General features: G+C 37.9%; 2 protein-coding genes across 2 annotated transcripts; both read right to left on the reverse strand.

The window, feature by feature from the left end:
* Nucleotides 1–4,757: 4,757 nt before the first annotated feature.
* On the reverse strand, nucleotides 4,758–6,777 carry LOC106926499 (ADP/ATP translocase 2). Its single transcript, XM_015001469.2, has 4 exons — nucleotides 6,591–6,777; nucleotides 5,507–5,993; nucleotides 5,281–5,421; nucleotides 4,758–5,198 (listed from the first exon to the last, which is right to left on the reverse strand). The coding sequence occupies exons 1-4, from the start codon at nucleotides 6,699–6,701 to the stop codon at nucleotides 5,041–5,043; spliced, it is 897 nt and encodes a 298-aa protein (XP_014856955.1). The 5' UTR covers nucleotides 6,702–6,777; the 3' UTR covers nucleotides 4,758–5,040.
* A 1,430-nt stretch (nucleotides 6,778–8,207) lies between these two features.
* Nucleotides 8,208–16,253, reverse strand: slc25a43 (solute carrier family 25 member 43). Its single transcript, XM_015001482.2, has 5 exons — nucleotides 15,812–16,253; nucleotides 13,388–13,629; nucleotides 13,131–13,303; nucleotides 9,192–9,326; nucleotides 8,208–8,827 (listed from the first exon to the last, which is right to left on the reverse strand). The coding sequence occupies exons 1-5, from the start codon at nucleotides 16,084–16,086 to the stop codon at nucleotides 8,615–8,617; spliced, it is 1,038 nt and encodes a 345-aa protein (XP_014856968.1). The 5' UTR covers nucleotides 16,087–16,253; the 3' UTR covers nucleotides 8,208–8,614.
* Nucleotides 16,254–19,279: the final 3,026 nt, after the last annotated feature.

Below are 19,279 nucleotides of genomic sequence, written 5' to 3' on the forward strand. Positions count from 1 at the left end.
CGGACCGGTACAGCGACCGTTTCACGCAGATGCTGCCCCAGTCCGCCTGTCGATGACTGCTCCCTTCTTCCCTCATTCATGAACAAGATCCCCAGATACTTAAACTCCTCCACTTGAGGCAGGACGACCCCGCTGACCTGGAGAAGGCACTCTACCCTTTTCCTGCTCAAGACCATGGCCTCGGATTTGGATGCACCAAGTCTCATCCCGACCGCTTGTTTTCGTCCTGGATTTTGCCCTTCGTTGGACCCCCATCAACCGACAGAAAAGGTCTGCATCGCCCCGACGACAACGGAAAAGACTCATCACCTTAGTGACCCTTAGTACCTGGAGGACCTTAGTGACCCTACCATAGGCAGCAGACTTCTTCAGGAAATGCTGGAGGTGTTTTGCTGTGTTTTGCTGTTTAAGTGATGGCTACATATGTTTTTGAATAGTGATAATTTCATTTTGATTTGTTAAAGGGTTAAACCTGCACCCATCCTGTTGTAGTCCTCCTCTCCTGTTGTCTTTCAGAAATCCTCCTGGATCATTTCCCCAACGATGGAGTGACGATGGAAAAGGCACTCATCGCCCACACTGATGGATGACTTTAGTGGCCCTACCATCGGGTTCAGCAGTCTTTCTCAAGAAATGTTGCAAGTATTTTGCTGTTTAAGTGATGGTTATGTATGTTGAATAATTACAATTTCATTCTGAGTTGTTAAACCTTAAACCTGCACCTCTCTGTTGTCCTTCAGGAATCCTCCTGGATCATTTTGTTTTTGTCTTGGATTTTGCCCTTCATCGCCCCACATTGGCCGACAGAGGAAAATGACTTTATGGACAATTTTGTTTAGAGACGTCATAATTTTTTGTGTTTTTCTTAGACTGGTTTATTGTGATCTGTCTGTATTTATGCTGCTGTTATTTTCTGTCTTTACTACCTTAGTTATTTGAACTGTTTTTGTTTTCTCTGTTTTTCTCTCCATAGATTTTACACCTGGTCTGGTGTTCTGATTGGCTGTGGTTTCTTCCTGGAGGAGGGCATTGGCTGACGTGAGTTCATGAACATGGAAAGTTCTCCTTATCAGTCAACCTGTTATTGTGTCTCTGCTCTGTCGTTTCTCTGCTCCAGTCAGTCATGGCAGATGGCTGCTGGTACTGAGCCCAGTTCTGGTTCTACTGGAGGTTTCTTCCTGGTAGGGGGGAGTTCTTCATCTCCACGGTTACTACATGCATGCTCTGTGAGGGATTGCTGTAAAGTCAGCGACTCTACACAAGCGATTTCCTGTCGACCCTGTTGGTCATGGGGAGTGAATGCTGTAAGTAATGACTCCATACAATCTGCAGGGTGTCGTTTGGTACAAAATTTTTAAACTATTTTATCAACTGAGCTTATTGTACTGTTAAATAATAGCAATTGGAAAAAGAGATTGAACTAAAATTATTTCAAAGTGCATTGAGATGACATTTGTTGTGAATTGGCGATGTATAAAATTTGCCTTTCAAACTATGAGCTCAACCAATAATATAAAAAAACAAACAAAAAACCCAGCAACCAATACAAAAAAGTTCAAAACCCCAAAAGTAGACACCAAAAGGTTCAGAACCCCAAAAGTAAGACACCAAAAGGTTCAGAACCCCAAAAGTAGATACCAAAACGTCCAAAACCCCAAAAGTAGATACCAAAAGGTTCAGAACCCCAAAAGTAGATATCAAAACGTCCAAAACCCCAAAAGTAGATGCCAAAAGGTTCAGAACCCCAAAAGTAGATGTCAAAACATTCAAAACCCCTAAATTAGATACCAAAAACTTTCAAAACTTGTTAGTTCACAACAACGTTGTTCTCAAGGCATTTTACAAAAAGTTGTTTCAATTCAGTCATAGATTACTATTGATCCAAGTTATCAATGCATTGGGATTATTACATTTGTTTAAAAATTTTGCACCAAAGTAAACCCAGTAGATTGTATGGAGTCATTACTTACAGGATTAACTCCTCCTGACCAGCAGGGGGCAACAGCAAATCACTTGTGTTGAGTCATGGAGTTTACAGCAATCCCTCACACAGAGCATGCATGTAGTAACCATGGAGATGAAGAACTCCCCTCTACCAGGAAGAAACCTCCAGCAGAACCAGAACTGGGCTCAGTACCAGCAGCCATCTGCCATGACCGACTGGAGCAGAGACGACAGAGCAGAGACACAACAACAGGTTGACTGGTCAGGAGAACTTTCCATGTTCCAGACCAGGTGTAACTTCTACAGAGAGAAAAATAACAGAAAACAAAAACTTTAGTTTCTAACTAAACTTTTTAGTTAGAAAAATTTGTGTTTCTGACTAAACTTTTTGTTTAGTTAGAAACACCAGAGCGCCACCTTCTGGCCTCTCTCCAGATCAGTTCAGGTCAGAGAAGGGAACTGTTTCTGGCTGTTTTTTTCCCCTCCGTGGGCTGCCACCTTATCGTGGTGGAGGGGTTTGAGTGTCCCAGTGATCCTAGGAGCTGTCAGAGGCTTCATGCCTCTAGTTGGGTCGGGTCCGCTGGGGCAAACGGGTTCTAGGTGAGGGATCGGACCAAGAGCAGCCCAGAGACTGATTAGAAATGTAAACGGTATTCTTGTTTAGAAATAGAAATATAGACAGTGTTCCCACTTAGAACTAGAGCTATAGACAGAAGTCAGGGTTTCCCCAAGTGATTTGTGAGCCTGTCTCTTTCTCCTTTTGATTTGTGTCTGAGCAGAGGGAGAGTTTCATGTTTCCTGCAGCAGCTTGACCCAATCAGACTCCGGTACAGTCAGTAACGAGCCAAACGGGTTGGCGTCATGTCGCTACAACTCGCTCATCTGGAGTGCCGCTGCTGTGGGAGATTTGAGATCAAACAGCCTAACGACATCCTCCTCAGGTTGAGTCACTACATCACACTGAGCAGATGGAGGCTGGAAGAGAGGAGACGCTGCGAGCTTCTCCTGATGGCCAGATCCGAGAGGAGAAAACGAGGATTTAACTCTACCATCCTGATGTGTAGCTGCTTTCAGACTCAGATGAACGGCTAAACTACATCTGAATGAGTCCTGGTTCCCTCCATCCATCCATGCATCCTGGTTCCTCCCATTTATCCGTCCATCACGTTTCCCTCTATCCAACTTAGTTTCCTTCAGCTCAGGGAGTTGCGTGACCATCTAGATTTTTTTTTTTTTTTTTTTTACAAGGTTTTGCAATCTGTTAAAATAAAAATTAAAACCAAAACCTCACCAATTCCTTTTTTTTTTTCTTAGTGTGAAACATGTTTCAATTGAACTTGGATGTTGAGAAATAAGCTGCTTATAAGATCTTGATGTCAACATCTGGGCTTTCCAAAACATAACAGTCTTGGTGTATGCAAATTTCTGAATTTGAAAAAAGTCAGGAAATTCTCTCATTATTCTGGTATTTAGAAAATGGAAATAACTGGGCTAAAGCAGGAACAGCTTATTCTGGATAAACCATATGACAATGAAAAAATGTTTTCTACAATGTATGTAAATATCTGGTTTCATTTTCAGCAAAAATAAATCAAAATGTAGAGGTTTTTGTCTCTAGATCATTATGTTATGTAAATGTCTTAAAACAAACTGTTTTCTAAATTTGGTCATAAAATGCATTAAATTCCTTCATGGTAAGTCAATATGCAGTCAATAGACGCAGAATGAGGTCGGTGTGTTTCTCAGGGATATAAAAAGCATTGATTCCTGTTGAACAAGGAATCTGATTCACTGGGTCAGAGGTCAAGTTCATACTACTGCAGAGGAGATTAGGCTAGAGTCCAGCTGAGACAATCTGAGTATTTGCTAAAGGAGTCTGTCTCCGCCTTGTCTTGTCAGATTTAATTTCTTTAACTGGTGTGGTTGGAGAACCATTCACAAGGTTAAAGAGTGAGAAAAGGACACAGTCATAATTAAACTCAAAATGATTCAAGATCTAATTATTACGACAGGAGGAAAAAACCTTAACCACAATGACATGAATGTGAAACTTGGGCAACTGACATTTATCCAAGTTTTAATAACTGGAACTTCTTAATTATTCATCTCAAAATGACTTGATGAATCAAAGTATCAACACCAAATCACTGAGTAGATTTAAAACCTGTAAAACAACTCTTCCATATTTACACTGAATGCACAAGGGCAAATACTACCAACAGGAAGAGGAGTACACACCCTGGTTAGAGACCAAGCAGTACATTGTGTCCTCTCCTGTACATGCCACTACCAGGTCAAAGCCTGCAACTCTTTATGCTGGACAGATCATGTGTCAGGAGGAATCCAGTGTATGAGCTGCAGATCCAAACCTTAAAGAGGCTTATTTAGCTGTAGCATCTCGCTAAGGTCTAAAGACACCAGATATCTTGGCTGTGACGGTAAATAACTTCTGTCATATTTGTAAATTGTCAATCAGCTCAAGGACACAAAGTCCTCTGTCACAACAGTCTGAGGCAGACAGACAGACGGAGCACGGCAGGAGATCAAAGTATATTTAGCAGGTTGTAATAATCCAACCCCTACTGCATGTAATCCTAGTAGTTCCTCTGCAGCAAGTTCAAACGTCCAACTCCCAGACTACCTGCCTATCACCTTTCTGCAAGTGTGACTTGAAATATTGTCAGCAGCTCAACTTTCTCAGCTGATTTTGGCTCACCCCCAACTACAACCTGCAGCTCTAAGCTTACAGCTCTCTCAAGGGGCTGCCAGCCTGGAAACCATTCATGCATGACATTAGAGTTAGAAACCAGGTAGGAGGTTCACGCAGTAGGTTGCCTTTATTTCTCATATTCTGGCAAAGTTCTTGCAGTCAGGGAATGAAATTCTTGTGAGGGGCAAAACAAAAAAAAGAAAAAGGAAAAGAATGGGCCAAAAAAAAAAAACACAAGTGTATAACAGATTCCCCTGGTACAACTAGTAAAAAAATACTAGTTGGTCCCCTATAAACATATAGCTCAGGTATTTAAGTCCTTCCAAATGTACAAGATATGTTACAGATAAATTTAACAACATGAACAGTGGAGAGACACAATCAACTTAGATGACTTTCTTAAGCTCGTCGTACAAGACGAGCACGAAGGCTCCGCCCATGCCTCTGAGCACATTGGACCAGGCTCCTTTGAAGAAGGCCTTGCTGCCTTCATCACGTGCAATCTTCCTCCAGCAGTCCAGGGTGCCGGTGTACATAATATCAGCTGAGGAGATGATAGAAAAGGTCTCAATCATGACCACAAACAGAGATTTTAAGCTATAAAGGCATCAAGTTGGAGTTATTACCTCCTTTGCGTCCAGACTGCATCATCATACGACGACGGACGGTATCGAAGGGGTAGGACACGAGACCGGCGACGGCGGTTACAGACTGAGCGATCATCCAGCTCACAACAATGTGTGTGTTCTTGGGATCTGGGAGCATGCCTGAAAGAGATGCATCAGTTAAAAAGGTTAATTTAGTTCCCTAAAGTTCAGGAGCTCATTGAGAGGAGAAAGTTTGTAGACTCACCCTTTGCTGTGTCGTAGACGCCAAAGTAGGCTGCTCTGTAGATGATGATGCCCTGCACTGAGACGTTGAAGCCCTGGTACAGACCTTTGAGGCCATCAGACTTGAAGATCTTCACCAAGCAGTCACCCAGGCCTTTGAACTCACGTTCCTGCCCTGCTTTGCCCACGTCGGCAGCGAGACGCGTTCTGGCAAAGTCGAGTGGGTAGACAAAACAGAGCGACGTGGCCCCCGCTGCGCCGCCGGACGCCAGGTTACCTGCAAAGTATCTCCAGAACTGCGTGCGCTTGTCTACTCCGTCCAGGAAAATCTTCTTGTACTTGTCCTTGAAAGCAAAGTTGAGGGCTTGCGTGGGAAAGTATCTGATGACATTGGCCAAGTTGCCTCTCCAGAAGGAAAGGAAGCCCTGCTCTTTGGGGATGCGGACAACGCAGTCCACGATGCCTTTGTACTGCTTGTCGGCTGTGATCTGTTTGCTGGCATGTTGCACCTGTAAGGAAAACAGGAAATGACATTATTATTTTACACTAATCTGTTATTGCATGCATGCTGGATCAACTCTTTACGCATCCAGTCAAGGATTCATAACCCCGCCCCCTCTTCTTCTTCCTCCTCCTCCTCCTCCTCCTGCTGCAACCAGGCCCCTATGCAGCAGTGCAAACTCGTGGTGCAATCCTTCCTATGACCTTGTTTGTAAGTTTTTAAGCCAAACTATCGCTCTTCATAGAAGAAGAAATGTTGCTTTTTTTTTTTCTTTTTTCTTTTTTCCCAAACGCCGCAGCAGGTGACCATATGAGCCTGTTAAGGGACTGTGTTTCCTCCCGTGGAGTGCTGCAGCTTTCAGGCCTGACTATTACATAACTGGTCTGGTTCGCCTCGAATATGCTCATTCTTAAACTCAGACAGAGCTGCTGAGATTTACTATTAATAGCCTACTTTCTGCTGCTGACGCTGCAGCATCCATGCTTTAAAAACAAATCTTTACCAGCACTGATCACTGCGTCAGGTCAGGATCTAAGAGTCAGCTGTTTTAAGGATGCCGCATCAACAGCTGAGGCGACTCTGCATAGAGAGGAATAACACCTACCTGGAGGAGAAGTTTCACTCTCTCAATGGGGGCTACGGCTGTTTTGGAGATGGCAGCGGCGATGCCGCCGGCGAGGAAGTCCTTAGCGAAGGAGATAGCCGTATCAGTCATCTTCGGGTGTTTCCGGACGCCGTCCCGCTGCTCGCTCCGTGGGGTTTGCAGGTGGAGTTGAAATGGCAGAATCAAACCGGGACTTGAAGGGGTTTTAAGGAGGCTGAACGCATAGAAAAGCGTGAACTTCGACTCTCGCTTGCTATTGGTCGGTTGTGAGTGCGGTGGGCGGGGCCAGGGGGCGTTCTGTCAGTTGGATACGCTGGTTTCCATGGTCACGCAGGGAATAAAAGGACATATTTTCGTCCCACAAGACGAGAGGGAGTTTGTCAGTTACCAAGAAAAGTTGTGGATAGTTCCTTTTACTTTCACCTTGTTGTGATTTGTTTTCTTTTCTCTCATTAAAGTTAAAGGTGCGTCATCTGCCGGTCTGAAGCAGCCAGGGCCTGAAAACTATGGTGGGTAAAGGTCACCCCATCTGTTGATGTCCTTTGGCTGTCAGCATGTTTCCCACACTGAGAAGGACATGAGTCAATCAGCTGACTGAGTCCACTAAAACCTGTCTCAGCTCTTAAGGCAGGTAATTTTATCAAATAATTTAACGTTTCCAATTCATATTTTCTTAGAGTATCACTACTTCAACATATTTTAACTCAAAAGTAAAATGTAGCCATCCATGAAATTACTCAATTGCAAAAAAGTATTTGGTGAAAAGGCTACTCAAGTACTCAGCACACCAATTATTTAATACTTAAGAAATGCATCATCAGATAGACCAAAATATGTGGAAATTTTGGTATGTTAAATACCAAAATGAAAATAATCAATATAAATAACATAATTGCTAAATAACAAAATTAGGCTTAAGAGACATTTTTCCAAATTAATTTCTTTCAAAATTAAGTTTATGAAAGTTTAACAAAAACGTCAGGTGTGTGTGTGATAATCATGTTGGCTGAATTGTGGCTAAATAAAAATTAATCTTTTGTTACAACTCTAAATGAAACTTAAAAGTTAAAAAATATATACATTCATTAAGCATTCCAGTCATTTTAAAGCAGACTTGGAGCTCTTCTTGGAAAAATAATATGAAATGTTACTGAAATCCAAACAACTAACGAGCAGGCTTGCAAAATGAATATATGTTATGACAGCTTGCCATACACAGGATGTAGCACGCTGTGTTGACCTAAAATACTACAAGGTGGAGGACAAACTGCAAACAGAACATACTGGACTCTACCATAAATAGTTTAATGTACAAAAGTTATTAGCACCAAAATAAATTTGGTGTAGATGTACAGTTATCTTTATAAAGCAGTTTCTCATAAAGAGAAACTGCTTTATAAAGATAACTGTAGTAATAAAATGTGAATTTGGAAGGTCGATCATTGCTAAAATAATTGAATAAAACATTGCTTTGTGTCATACATTGAAATTGTAGAAGAATTTAAAGAGTTTGCTTAGAAATAAATCAACTGTTAAGACATTAAACTCTTTTTTTTTAAGTCAGCTTTTGGGTGCAGTTCTATCTTTTCGGGGTACACAAAAAAATAAACACTTAGGTTTTGTTAAAAGTAAACATTTTTAATGTTTAATTCCTTCAATAACAATTTGCGTCAGCAGATAAACGCCTGCTTCTGTTGAAGGATGAAAACGTTGCATTCATTTGATTCTTTACAATCATAAAGCTCAGATTCAATCATTACAGTTTAAGTTTACTTCCTCGGAATAGACTGTGGCACAGTGAGAAGTTAATGCAGCAAAAACTGCAACGGGAGCCAAAATAAATACTCAACCAAAGGCACAAGTTTTACATAAAGCAGTCATAAATTGCTCACAATTTATGCTTAATACTGTCAGATAAAAATGATATAACTCTGAAATAGTCTTAGTTTTAGTCTCTTGGAGGGTCTAGTGAATGTTTTTGACTTTTCCTCCATTTTTTTTGTCAGCAGGACGTATTTCCAGCTTCACCAGCGGTTCCCAAAAGACGACTCTCTTGACCCAAAGTTCCTGTTTTTCCAGTAGCGCCTGACCTCCTCCAGCTCGTTCGGCCCGAGGCTCTGGTCGACCCCCGGCGTGGGCTGGTAGCTCAGAGGTGAGACGATGTAGCCGTTACGGTAGAGGCACACTTGCTTGCACATCTCGCAGCAGGTGAACAGAAGACCAAAATAAGGAACAATCTGTGAGGGAATGACAGAGTTTTGATCTGATTAGTGTTCAAATAACAAGAAATTTGACCTGAATTACCTCAAATGTGCGCTTTTAAGTCTTAATAATTGTTTCTCTAGAACTTAACGCGGTCTTGTTTTAAATTAGATCATCATGTGTGAGACAATGTTCAGCTCTGAAGATATTTGCAGCTGAAATTGGAGACTGGCGCATGCTGTTCCACCTTGTTCTCCTGCAGTGGACACTCTGCGTCACTCCTGCCTTTGCATAGATCATGCGTTACACATTTTTCCTTTGGCACGTGGGAGCCATTTGTTACACAGAAATCAGTTTTCTAACCAAATGAATCTATGACACAATCAAGCATGGAGGCACCTTTATCATGTTGGCCGTCAGCCCGTTCCACAGAGACAGAACACCTTTGTTTCTGATAACCTGCATGAAGCAGTCCATCGTTCCACTGAAGTGGACATCAACGCCACCAAAATGGGGAAGACGAGAACTCTGTGCCTAGAAAATAATGAAAAAGAAATAAAAATGTAATATACCAATAAGTTAAAACGTCAAGATTGCTTTTTAAACATCTGTGGTCATTTTCAAGTATGAAATGTAAACACGTTTTGAAGAATGTGTAGAAAACAGATTTATTTCTGTAGTTTGTATGTATTTTTACACCTTAAAGTGGGATATTCCCCATTTTATAAGCAGGATATGTTGCAAAAAATATTTCAGTTTTTAACATAGAAGGATTTTTACAGCTTTTTATTTTTGTTTGTCTAATAACATTATCATAAAATATTGAATCAGATGTTTTAGTTACTCTGTTCTGAAGTAACTTTTTACCAAATTATTTTTACTCTTACTTGAGTAATTTCCTGTTTACTTTTGCTTGGGTAAAAATATGTTGAAGTAAAGCTACTTTTACTTATTATTTAGGATGTTCTACCCACCCCTTGCATTATAATTAGCGTAAACCTGGAAACCTGAACCAGGAGACAAGTATTACAAATCACACATACGTAATCTAAAAAGAAGTGGGCCGAGTACTGAGCCTTGTGGTGCACCTGCATTCATTTCTTCTCTTTTCCACTTTACTGTGCATGATTATTTAAGAAAATTATCCCCAGATCCAGTCTTATTTTCATCTTAAACATTTTAATTATTGTGACAGTAGATTTTTTTCTTGTAAACTTTAATGAATTTTTGTCACTCAGGATTTGGGCCACTTTGTTCAGACAGCGCGTTTTCCTTTAGTTCCTGTTCTTAAGGAGTAACTCAAGGAAACAGGCTCATGTGTTTATATCCCAGGAAAACAGGAAGTCAAAATTAATTTACAAAATGCTTCCGTTACCTTTATTTAGCTGAAAAATATCTCTGTAAAGTAGATATTTTACCCCCAGATGAATAAATGCACTTAAATAAAATATTAGATTTTCCTAAATCTACTTTTTACTGTAAGATGTCACTATACAAATAAACTAAACTGAAGCAACTGTTTCAATGGGTGATTATGCCAATACAATAAAATGATTGAAATATTTTTTAAAGAGAAAACAAACAAAACAACAACAACAAAAAAGACGACCAGCAACTAGAAATCTGGACATTTACGTTTAGGAGGAGGTTCCTCAGGAATATTTCAGGGAAATTTCAGGGTTTTTCTGGAAAATGTTTCTCCGGAAAGATTGCTTGAATTGTGTTTGTTTGCTGTTAAGCAAAACATCTTCAGTTCAATAAAACAAGCTGGTTAAAAATGTTTTGGGCAAAGCTAAGAAGGGGAAGATGTCAACTAGATGTAAAGAGGAGTAAATGTTGCCACAAAACTTGAGTTATGTTCTCTTTATTTAACCACAGACTGAACTTCACCTGTGTCCTTTAAAGGTTTAAACCTCTAGAACAAATTTGTAAGGAGAAAAAAGTTTAGAAACTCTCCAGAGAAATCTCCTGTATCGCCTTTTCTAGGCTGCAGACGTCATTTCACCTCCAACAGGCTTCCTCCCCTCTGACTCTGCTGGACTTTGAGATATTTCACCTCCTGAGCCGCCATTAGCGCCCTCAGCGTCTCTGAGTTCACGTAGGTTCTGTCGTACATCCAGCCGGCCATCATGTGGGCGTTACGGCTGCTGAGGTCACATGTGGGCGTCTTAAAATTTCCAGTTGACACATAAACTTGTTAAGAAGAAGACGTTAAACTGGACAGCGCTCATTTTAAATCATTACCCTATGGTTCTGGAAGCATCTTTTTAATCTTTTCTCTGCAGTGGGTTAATGTTTAACCGTACGTTTCTCATTAAATGGAAGCATTTCAATAAAAACTGTATAATAAAGCGCCGTAGTTTGTATCATCTGGAAATGGACAGCCTTCAGAGCTGCTGCTATCTGACAGTCTATCTTTAGAGAACTTATCTATAGCCTGACGGACCTGAGGCACATTCACATTCCCAGCTGCTGTTAAACCTTGTGGCAGCTAATAATAAGCAGACGAAACCCGGATGAAGTGCCCAGTCCTTTGCAGATCCATTGTTCCCTGTGTGTCCTTCCTAATAAACCCAGAAGGGTCTGAAATGCAAATTAAAGATTATTAAACACGCAGAACTAATTCCACATCACTTATGTAATAGGCATGTTTTTAAGGAGAGATGTATTTTTCTGTCCAGTAAAGGTCGTCGTTCAGGTCGTTCATGGCCTCTAAGGCTTCAGTGAATAACTTGGACACCTCATTACTGCCCCCTTCTGGTGAAACTGTGGCAGGAAAGCAGCTTCACAGGATCTTGTGCAACAAGTTGAAGCAGGATAAAATCTGATCTAATCTAACCATATTTATATTTTTCTGTGCAGCTGACTGCATTTTTATACTAAACCTAAAATGTTAGTTACATTATACAAACCGCATCACCATTTATCCAGTTTGTATATCCAGTAAGTAAACATATTTTTAAAAAGTGTATTGCTTGATCGGTGTATTGCCTACTTGCTTTAGAGCAGTCAGACATTTTTAGAGGATTTTAGACTAATAATATGTACAGAAATAGAAAATTTTGTTGGCATCTTTCCACTATAAATGCAAGAAGAAAAGAGTGAAATAACATGGTAAACTAACAAAGGTTTAAATGAATCTCTTGATGCTTATTTCATATTTAACAAAAGTCACACTTTTCTTTTGAATATTTTCTGATTTAGTTGAAACTTTCATGTAATTAAAAACAGCATGAAAAGAAACAAGGTCATTTAGAAAACTTTGTGGCAACAACTTTTTCATCAAACGAAGGATCTCTGTTCCTCAGGACGAGCGGTTTCCATCTGCCACAGATGTGCTGAGTTGGTTTAAGGTATAACGTCATGGAAAAGTATTAAATAATATTCTGATGTTTAATATTTAGCATAATTTGTGCTTTTAGCAGTGTGTTTTTGTTGTGAGCAGCAGTCTGGTGTTCATAAACTATTTGGCTTCAGTGTGGTTCCTGTAAACAGGCTCTTGTGATTCTGAAATTATACTGTGAATTTTCTCACCTGAGCATCAAATATTTTAATTAAACTTATGAACTAGTCGTATTTTGTGTGGGAAACTGATATAGATCCAACATTTAACAAGAGTTTCGTATATTTGTTTGATCAAAATAGAGAAAATCAGTTTGCAAATTCCTTTGGATTCTATTTAGTAAAATAGAAAAACTATAGTTTCATTACTTAATGAAGCTTAGTAAAAGTAATTAAAAGCAGATCTGGAAAAGTCACCGGATAGATGAAAAAACAGATTGAAAAATACTTTATTTTGTATCCAACATTTCCCATTTTAAGATGACTTTGCTTGGGACAATTTTTCTCAAAAATAAAAATGTATGAACCAATTACATGCACTGGCAGGACAAATATTTATTGTTTTTAAATTACATGAAAGTAATTTGTCTGCTTTTTTCCATTGATAAAAGCCATATATATATATATATATATTATTTTTTTTTTTTTTTTTTTTGGCAAAGCCTAATTTTAAAATTCTGACAGAACATAACATTTAATATTTTATTTACTCTGATATTGTGCAGTTTCAAAGGTGGATCCAAATAATCAAAATCACAGTTTCCAGAAAACTGAAAACAATATCAGAGTTTTATATTTTCCTTTTCATATGTGAATTTATACAACTTTCTTCTCCTTTAACCCACTGAAGACACATTTTTCTCAGGAACTATCATTCCTGTTCGCAGGCTTCATTTTGTGAATTTGCCATTTATATTATTCATTAACAAATTTATAAAAATAACACAAAATGGAGGAAAAATAGACCAAATTAAATTTAAGCTGCTCGTTACCCACCTGCATTTTCCGTTTAACGGTTTCAAAGGGGTATGAGAGCGTTTGAGCAACTCCCGCTGCAATGCAGCCGTTAATGAAGTTCTGCAGAGGAGTGAAGCGAAACGACGGCTCCTGCCACAGCTTGTCCAAATTCATGTAAACCGCGTAGCATCCGACTGAAAAGGGAACCGCACCTGCAGGCGGAGAAGATGGAGGAAGTAGAAAATAATTTAGTATCGATGTCAGACGCATGTGTTGAATAAATGAGTTGTGCGTACCCAGAACGGTGAGGGAGAATCCTCTGTAGAGAGCAGGCAGGCCTTCGTTCCTGTAGATCTTTGAGATGGTGTGAGCTGCGCCGATGTAGGTCCGCTGTCTGCAGTTCTGGACGATCAGTCGGGTCTCCGCCACCTCCAGAGGATACGTGAGCAGGGCAGCAGCGACGCCAGCCAGTCCGCCAGCTAATATGGCTCTCCACTGGGAGATGAAGCCCAGCTCATCCATGTGAAGGTGGACGATCCTGCACACAAACAGGCGTCAAAAATGAACAGTGATGAATCGATCTTTGAAATAATAAAATCTAGTAATTTAGTAATTGATTAACTGGAGTATGCATACTCAAAAAATAGTAATTTGCTGAAAAAGCAATATATTCAGAGCAGTAGTTAAACAAAAACGATTAAAAAATATATACATTTTGGATTTTTTATTCATTTGCATTTGTCTTTTTGTGATGAATGCAACATATAATGTGTCTCTTGTAAAAGAGACAATACGTCTCAAGAGACTGTTCCTGTATAAATAAAAGATTATATAAACACCTTTGTCTGTAAATATGTTTTACTCAAAACTCCTCAAGTGGCAGTTTTGGTTTCACATTCATTTTTATTGTATTTTAGGCAATACAATGTTTACATCTTATTAAAAAATATTATCTGTTTATTTGTATCTTTTAATATATTTCTAATGCTGTATGAAAAAAGGCTCAAGTGTTTTAGTTAAAAATTTGTACAATGTGCCAATTCTTTTGTCCGAAGAATCAATTAATTTTCAGGATAACAGACAGCATGATTGATTATTAAAATAAGTCAATAACATTTTTAAAATCTCTTATTTATTTATCTAAGTAGATTCAACAAGTGTTGTGGATCTTGTTTAATATATTAAACACTTTCTACATTGGTGTAAAAACTACAACTGTTGTTTAAATGTAAAAACATAAATATTTCTGTGGATGTTTATGCTCAGTATTTTACTTTTCAGGCTGATAACCTGAAACCTTCAACAGGAAATATGATTTAAATAAAAAATAAAAAACATGAGCTAAGAGGAAGGGGGTTTCTTTTCCTGGAACAGTTGCTGCTGTCGCTTCTAGACAGGAAAAGGTGAGCACTGAATAATTTACTTTTATAAAACCAGGAATTCAAAAACGTGTTATAAAGCATGACCAGCCGGATTTATTGCTCTTTGCTGGATTACTGCTCAGCTTAATGCCTTTTTTCCTGTATCCATGCTGTCAGAGATCAGCAGTTTGTTTTGCCCTCTGGTAACCCAGCACATGTGATTTCATTCCGTTTGCCCTCAGTTCAGTCTCACAGGCAGGATTCCCCTTTTAGCAAGTTTTAGAAACCCCAAACAATTTAAACATGAAACACAGTTTCTTTATTACAGCTGAATAATTATGTGATTAGTATTTATTTTGTCAAATATATTTAAGTTAATAATCAGCTCAACAAGCTAATTTTGCCCAATTCCTAAACATGTATAATTTACAGACATGTGTTTTGCATTCATTAAAAACGTTTTTTAAACAAAACTAAAGGTTTTTATTGCTAAAGATACTTTGAACACAAGTCATTTTTCTTCTATAATACATAATTTCAAAAATGCTCTTGTTCATGTTGCACTAATTTCACAGTATTTAATTACATAATTTAAGTAAGGAAGAAAATTTTCAACATGAAATTTAATAAAATTAATAAGAAAATTTAAAAATATTAAACTAATAAACAATTTTTAAAAATTTGGTATCTATAGAATGACGATTTATCAATTTATAACATTTTATGGTAGTAATATAGATTTTACTTCAGTGTTGAACAGTTTCAACCATTACTTTTAACTTGTTACTTTTTTTTAATCAACAGATGGATTTACAAGTTGTGTAATAGTTAGCTTATCAATCTATATTCCTAATGTATTAACTTTACTCAATCCGCAGAAGCTGGTGAAGTTAGGAGGCAAAATATAATATTGTTTTTTGTTATATCTCTAAAATTGTCTTATATACTGTATTTCTGCCTCTGGCGAATATATTTTCTATAAAGTACCGATTAAACCTATTATCATAACCTGCCAGACAAAACTTCGGGCAAACGAAACATCTTGCCGTTTAAAAATCGACTGAGTAAATGGAGGCTTCTGATTGGCTGAAAACAAGAGGGTGCGTATCACACGGTCAAAACAGGAAGTATTTCCGTATCTGTAAAGTAAACGGTAAAACAATAACAAAACAGCATTTTTTTTTCTATTTTAAAACATCAGACGACTTAAAATGCTTCATCCAAATAATAGCGCCAATTTGCAAAGTCAGTGTGTACTAAAAGTGAAGTAATAAATTAATAGTAACACAAGCAGCTATAAAATAAGATACAATTTGAGGCAGTTAATCCCATTATTATGCATTTCCCTGCTAAACTTACTTCTTGTATGTGGTTAGGTGAACTGCTGTATATGGAAACAGCCGGAGACAGGAGACCATGTTCCCTTTCCAAAATCCTCGAAGTCCCTCATTCTGGTAGATGACGATAAAAGTTTGCAGGAAACCGCCTTTGCCGTGAAAAGTTCCCACCTGACGTTTAATCTTCACCACTTCCAGAGGAGACGTGACGGTTTTGCTGAACAAACCAGCGAAACCAGCGCAGAGGAAGCTCTGAGAACTGGTCAGCCGGGTGTCGTTTTTCACCGAGACCACCATTTCTCTGGTTTAGCCTGAACTCTGAACTCGACCCTCCGGCTGGGTTTCGCTGTTCTTCGAGGGACAACTAGCGACCTGCGTGGATGGGTGACACACATCTAATTTTAAACACCCGGAAGGTGTGTGTGTCCTCCGCGGGCCTGTGGTGTTATGTGACAAAAATATTCACGTCACTTTGATTTGATCCTGTGGGAGAACTCAGTTAAACACTAGAGGGCGCTCCTTGACCTACTTTTAAACAACAAATAATTTGACATTTTTAAGGATGAAAGTCGGCAAGTAAGTATGGCAGTGCAAAAGTGCAAAAAAAATATCTAGGCTATTTAATAATAACATACACAAACTACAGTTATGCATGAAAACGCAAGTATGAAGGAAAAAGGAAAGAAAAAAAATACATTTCTTGATGAAAACACATTTATAAGGAAAATAAAAAATATATACATTTTTAATGAAAACACTTGTATAGGGAAAAGGAAACACAAAATACATATATTTCTGCTTTTATTTTTAATTATGTCAGTTATGGTCCTCCATACATCAAAAGGTTTTACATACATGAATAATCAACACACATTTTTACCATCCATAGGACACATGTTCATAGTATTTATTTATTATTAAACTGTTTTGTGTTGCTGTCAGCCTTACCTGTGGAAGTTAAAAGGTTGGGCTTAAACTGCTCCGATCAATTTAATTGATCAGAGTTACTAACGTTAACTCCGCATTTAAATTTTCTTTAGTCATAGTTTTGACTGAAACATATTTTAATTTTAGTCATAATTTGGAAATCTTTTGTCATTTGAAGAAATAGTTTAAATAAACATTGAATTTATTGTTTGAAATTTTATTATAGGGAATTAATATAATATTTAAACATTTATGTATGTATAATGCACATAAAGATAATTATAAATACATTTAATTATGAAATGATTATGATTATTAGACACCTTGTAGGTTAAGTGGGCATAGACAGTAAATGGAATAATTTACAACTTTATTTTGTTCTTCAGTTATCAATAAATGGTCAACAATTTCTTTACTAATTTTAACTCCACATTTTAATTTCCTTTAGTCATAATTTTGACTGAAACATATTTTCATTTTAGTCGTAATTTGGAAATCTTTTGTCATTTTAGCCCGAGTCCAGTTTTAGATGCTACATTTTGGTCAATAAAATGTCATATGCCATCATGAAGGAATGCATTTTACTTTTATTTCTTTTATTACTTTTATTTGCTTTTACTTCTATTTCTAATCTAAAATTTTTTTTAGATTAGTTTTTTTTTCACAACCAAGGCCAAGATATTTGTTTTACGATTTTTCAGTATAATTTAGCTGTATGGAAAATTTCACATTCAGTCACGGTACAACCATAACCATTCAACCACACAACCATTCTGCCGTTTCAAACAACCTGATTTTAAACTTAAACTCTTTAAATATCTGTGGTTCTTTGCAGCTCCTTCAGAGTTTCTCCAGGTTTGGTCTGTCAGTGGAGGTCAGATGGGAAGATGAATGGGGCTACAAATAATCGCCTTTGACGTTTTTGCTGCAAGACTTTTGTATTTCGTGGAAAAACGCATGAACTTTATGAAGGATGAATTCACAGAACCTTTGTATTTTCCTTTTGATCCCTTATGAGAACATCAGTGCAAACAGATGATAATCTAAAACAAAACCTTTTGGATTTCTATCAGAATCTAATTCTGATAGAAATCAGGTTATTATACCCTCTGGGTATAATAACCTGAATAATGAGAGAGTTAACTTATTATATAACTTTTATCTTTATTACAGCATCTACCTTATCTGACTAACACATCCATAAACCTTGAACTTTGTCACATTTTCCACATTTTCTATATTTTTATGATATTTTATGTGATATACTAACTGAAAACACCACATAATTGTGAAGTAGAAGCAAACTTTTCAAAACATTTTACAAATTAAAAATCTAAAAAGTGTGGTGTGCATTTATATGCAACCTCTCTGAGTAAACATTTGGTTAATCTGTCTTTTGCTGCAGCATCTAACTGAAATGTTTGTAACAAAACTCACAGAAATGTTCAGTTCCTTCCACTAGCTATTAAATTTAATTAAGTCTGGACTTTGACTAGGTCTTTCTAACATCTGGATATAGTTTGATCAAAAGTTCATGGTGATGTTTATGGGAGTATCAATAAAAATGGGCGTCTGCAGAAATGCACGCCACACTTTTCAGGTTATTTTCTGTAGAAAACAATGTTTCATTCTCTTTCCACTTAACTATGTGTGATGTGTTCTGTGTTTATTTCTTTAAAACATTAATAAAACACAGAAGTTTGTGGTTGTAGTGTGGAGAAAGGAGAGTTTCAATTTTAAATACTCTCATTTCCTCTTTCTTTCAAGATCCGCAGTCGCGCTGCCATCATAAGTCTGCACCAGACAGGTTTGTCATCATTTAGATTGTTTTCTTTACTGTACCGTAAATCACCTCTGGTTTGCTGTGAAGTGTATTCGCCACCAGGGACAGGATTTCACCGTCTTGTTTCATCAACGTGTTTGTTTTTCTCTTCGTCTCGGCCTGCCAGAGGCCCAACCAGACCTCCTCTCCCCCCTCTGACGGTCTCACCAGATCCACGCGAGGAGCCCACCTACTGTCACTGCCAGGACCACTTGGCTCCTTCTCAAAGGCCTTTTTCAGGAACAACAGAGTCGAGGAGAGGAAATGACAGCCTGATCACAAGACGCCGCTGGTCCCACTCCCCCTCACTCCGGCTTCTAGGGCCGCCCTGCAAAAACACAAAACTTAACAACTATTTCTGCTCTAGTTTCTAGTGGAAATAAAATAAAAGAAAGCATGCATTTCTCATGTAAGCTAGAAAAACGGAATGAAACTCGCTTTTTAAAAATATATAGCCAAGATCACACCCGTATCCACGTTGCAAAAGCGCAAAATATTACCTTTGGTCTAGTTTCTAGTGTAAATATATGAGCACACTTTAAATAAGACAAAACTAACTTACTAGTAACTTTTCAACAAAAAATTTGGAGCTTTTTTTTTTTTTAGGTAAATAATTACTTAATTTTGATAAACATTGATAACATTGGAGAAATGTCTTGTTAAAAGCGAAATAATCTGGCAGTGGAACTAGAACTTAAAAAAAAAATCAGTATTAAGTAGTTATTTTCTTAAAACAAGCTC

The sequence above is a fragment of the Poecilia mexicana genome, unplaced genomic scaffold (genome assembly GCF_051168715.1).
Source record: "Poecilia mexicana isolate PSO_F unplaced genomic scaffold, ASM5116871v1 scaffold_10, whole genome shotgun sequence".
Taxonomy (NCBI): Eukaryota; Metazoa; Chordata; class Actinopteri; order Cyprinodontiformes; family Poeciliidae; genus Poecilia; species Poecilia mexicana.

What these genes read in the sequence shown, in the direction of transcription:
- LOC106926499 (XM_015001469.2), bottom strand. Translation starts at nt 6,701, where the DNA reads ATGACTGATACGGCTATCTCCTTCGCTAAGGACTTCCTCGCCGGCGGC. An exon ending in GAGTGAAACTTCTCCTCCAG is followed by an intron (nt 5,994 to 6,590) that starts GTAGGTGTTATT and finishes TTTTCCTTACAG; the next exon opens with GTGCAACATGCCAGCAAACA. An exon ending in GCAGTCTGGACGCAAAGGAG is followed by an intron (nt 5,199 to 5,280) that starts GTAATAACTCCA and finishes TCATCTCCTCAG; the next exon opens with CTGATATTATGTACACCGGC.
- slc25a43 (XM_015001482.2), bottom strand. Translation starts at nt 16,086, where the DNA reads ATGGTGGTCTCGGTGAAAAACGACACCCGGCTGACCAGTTCTCAGAGC. An exon ending in CCGTTAAACGGAAAATGCAG is followed by an intron (nt 9,327 to 13,130) that starts GTGGGTAACGAG and finishes ATTATTTTCTAG; the next exon opens with GCACAGAGTTCTCGTCTTCC. An exon ending in TGACGGCCAACATGATAAAG is followed by an intron (nt 8,828 to 9,191) that starts GTGCCTCCATGC and finishes ATTCCCTCACAG; the next exon opens with ATTGTTCCTTATTTTGGTCT.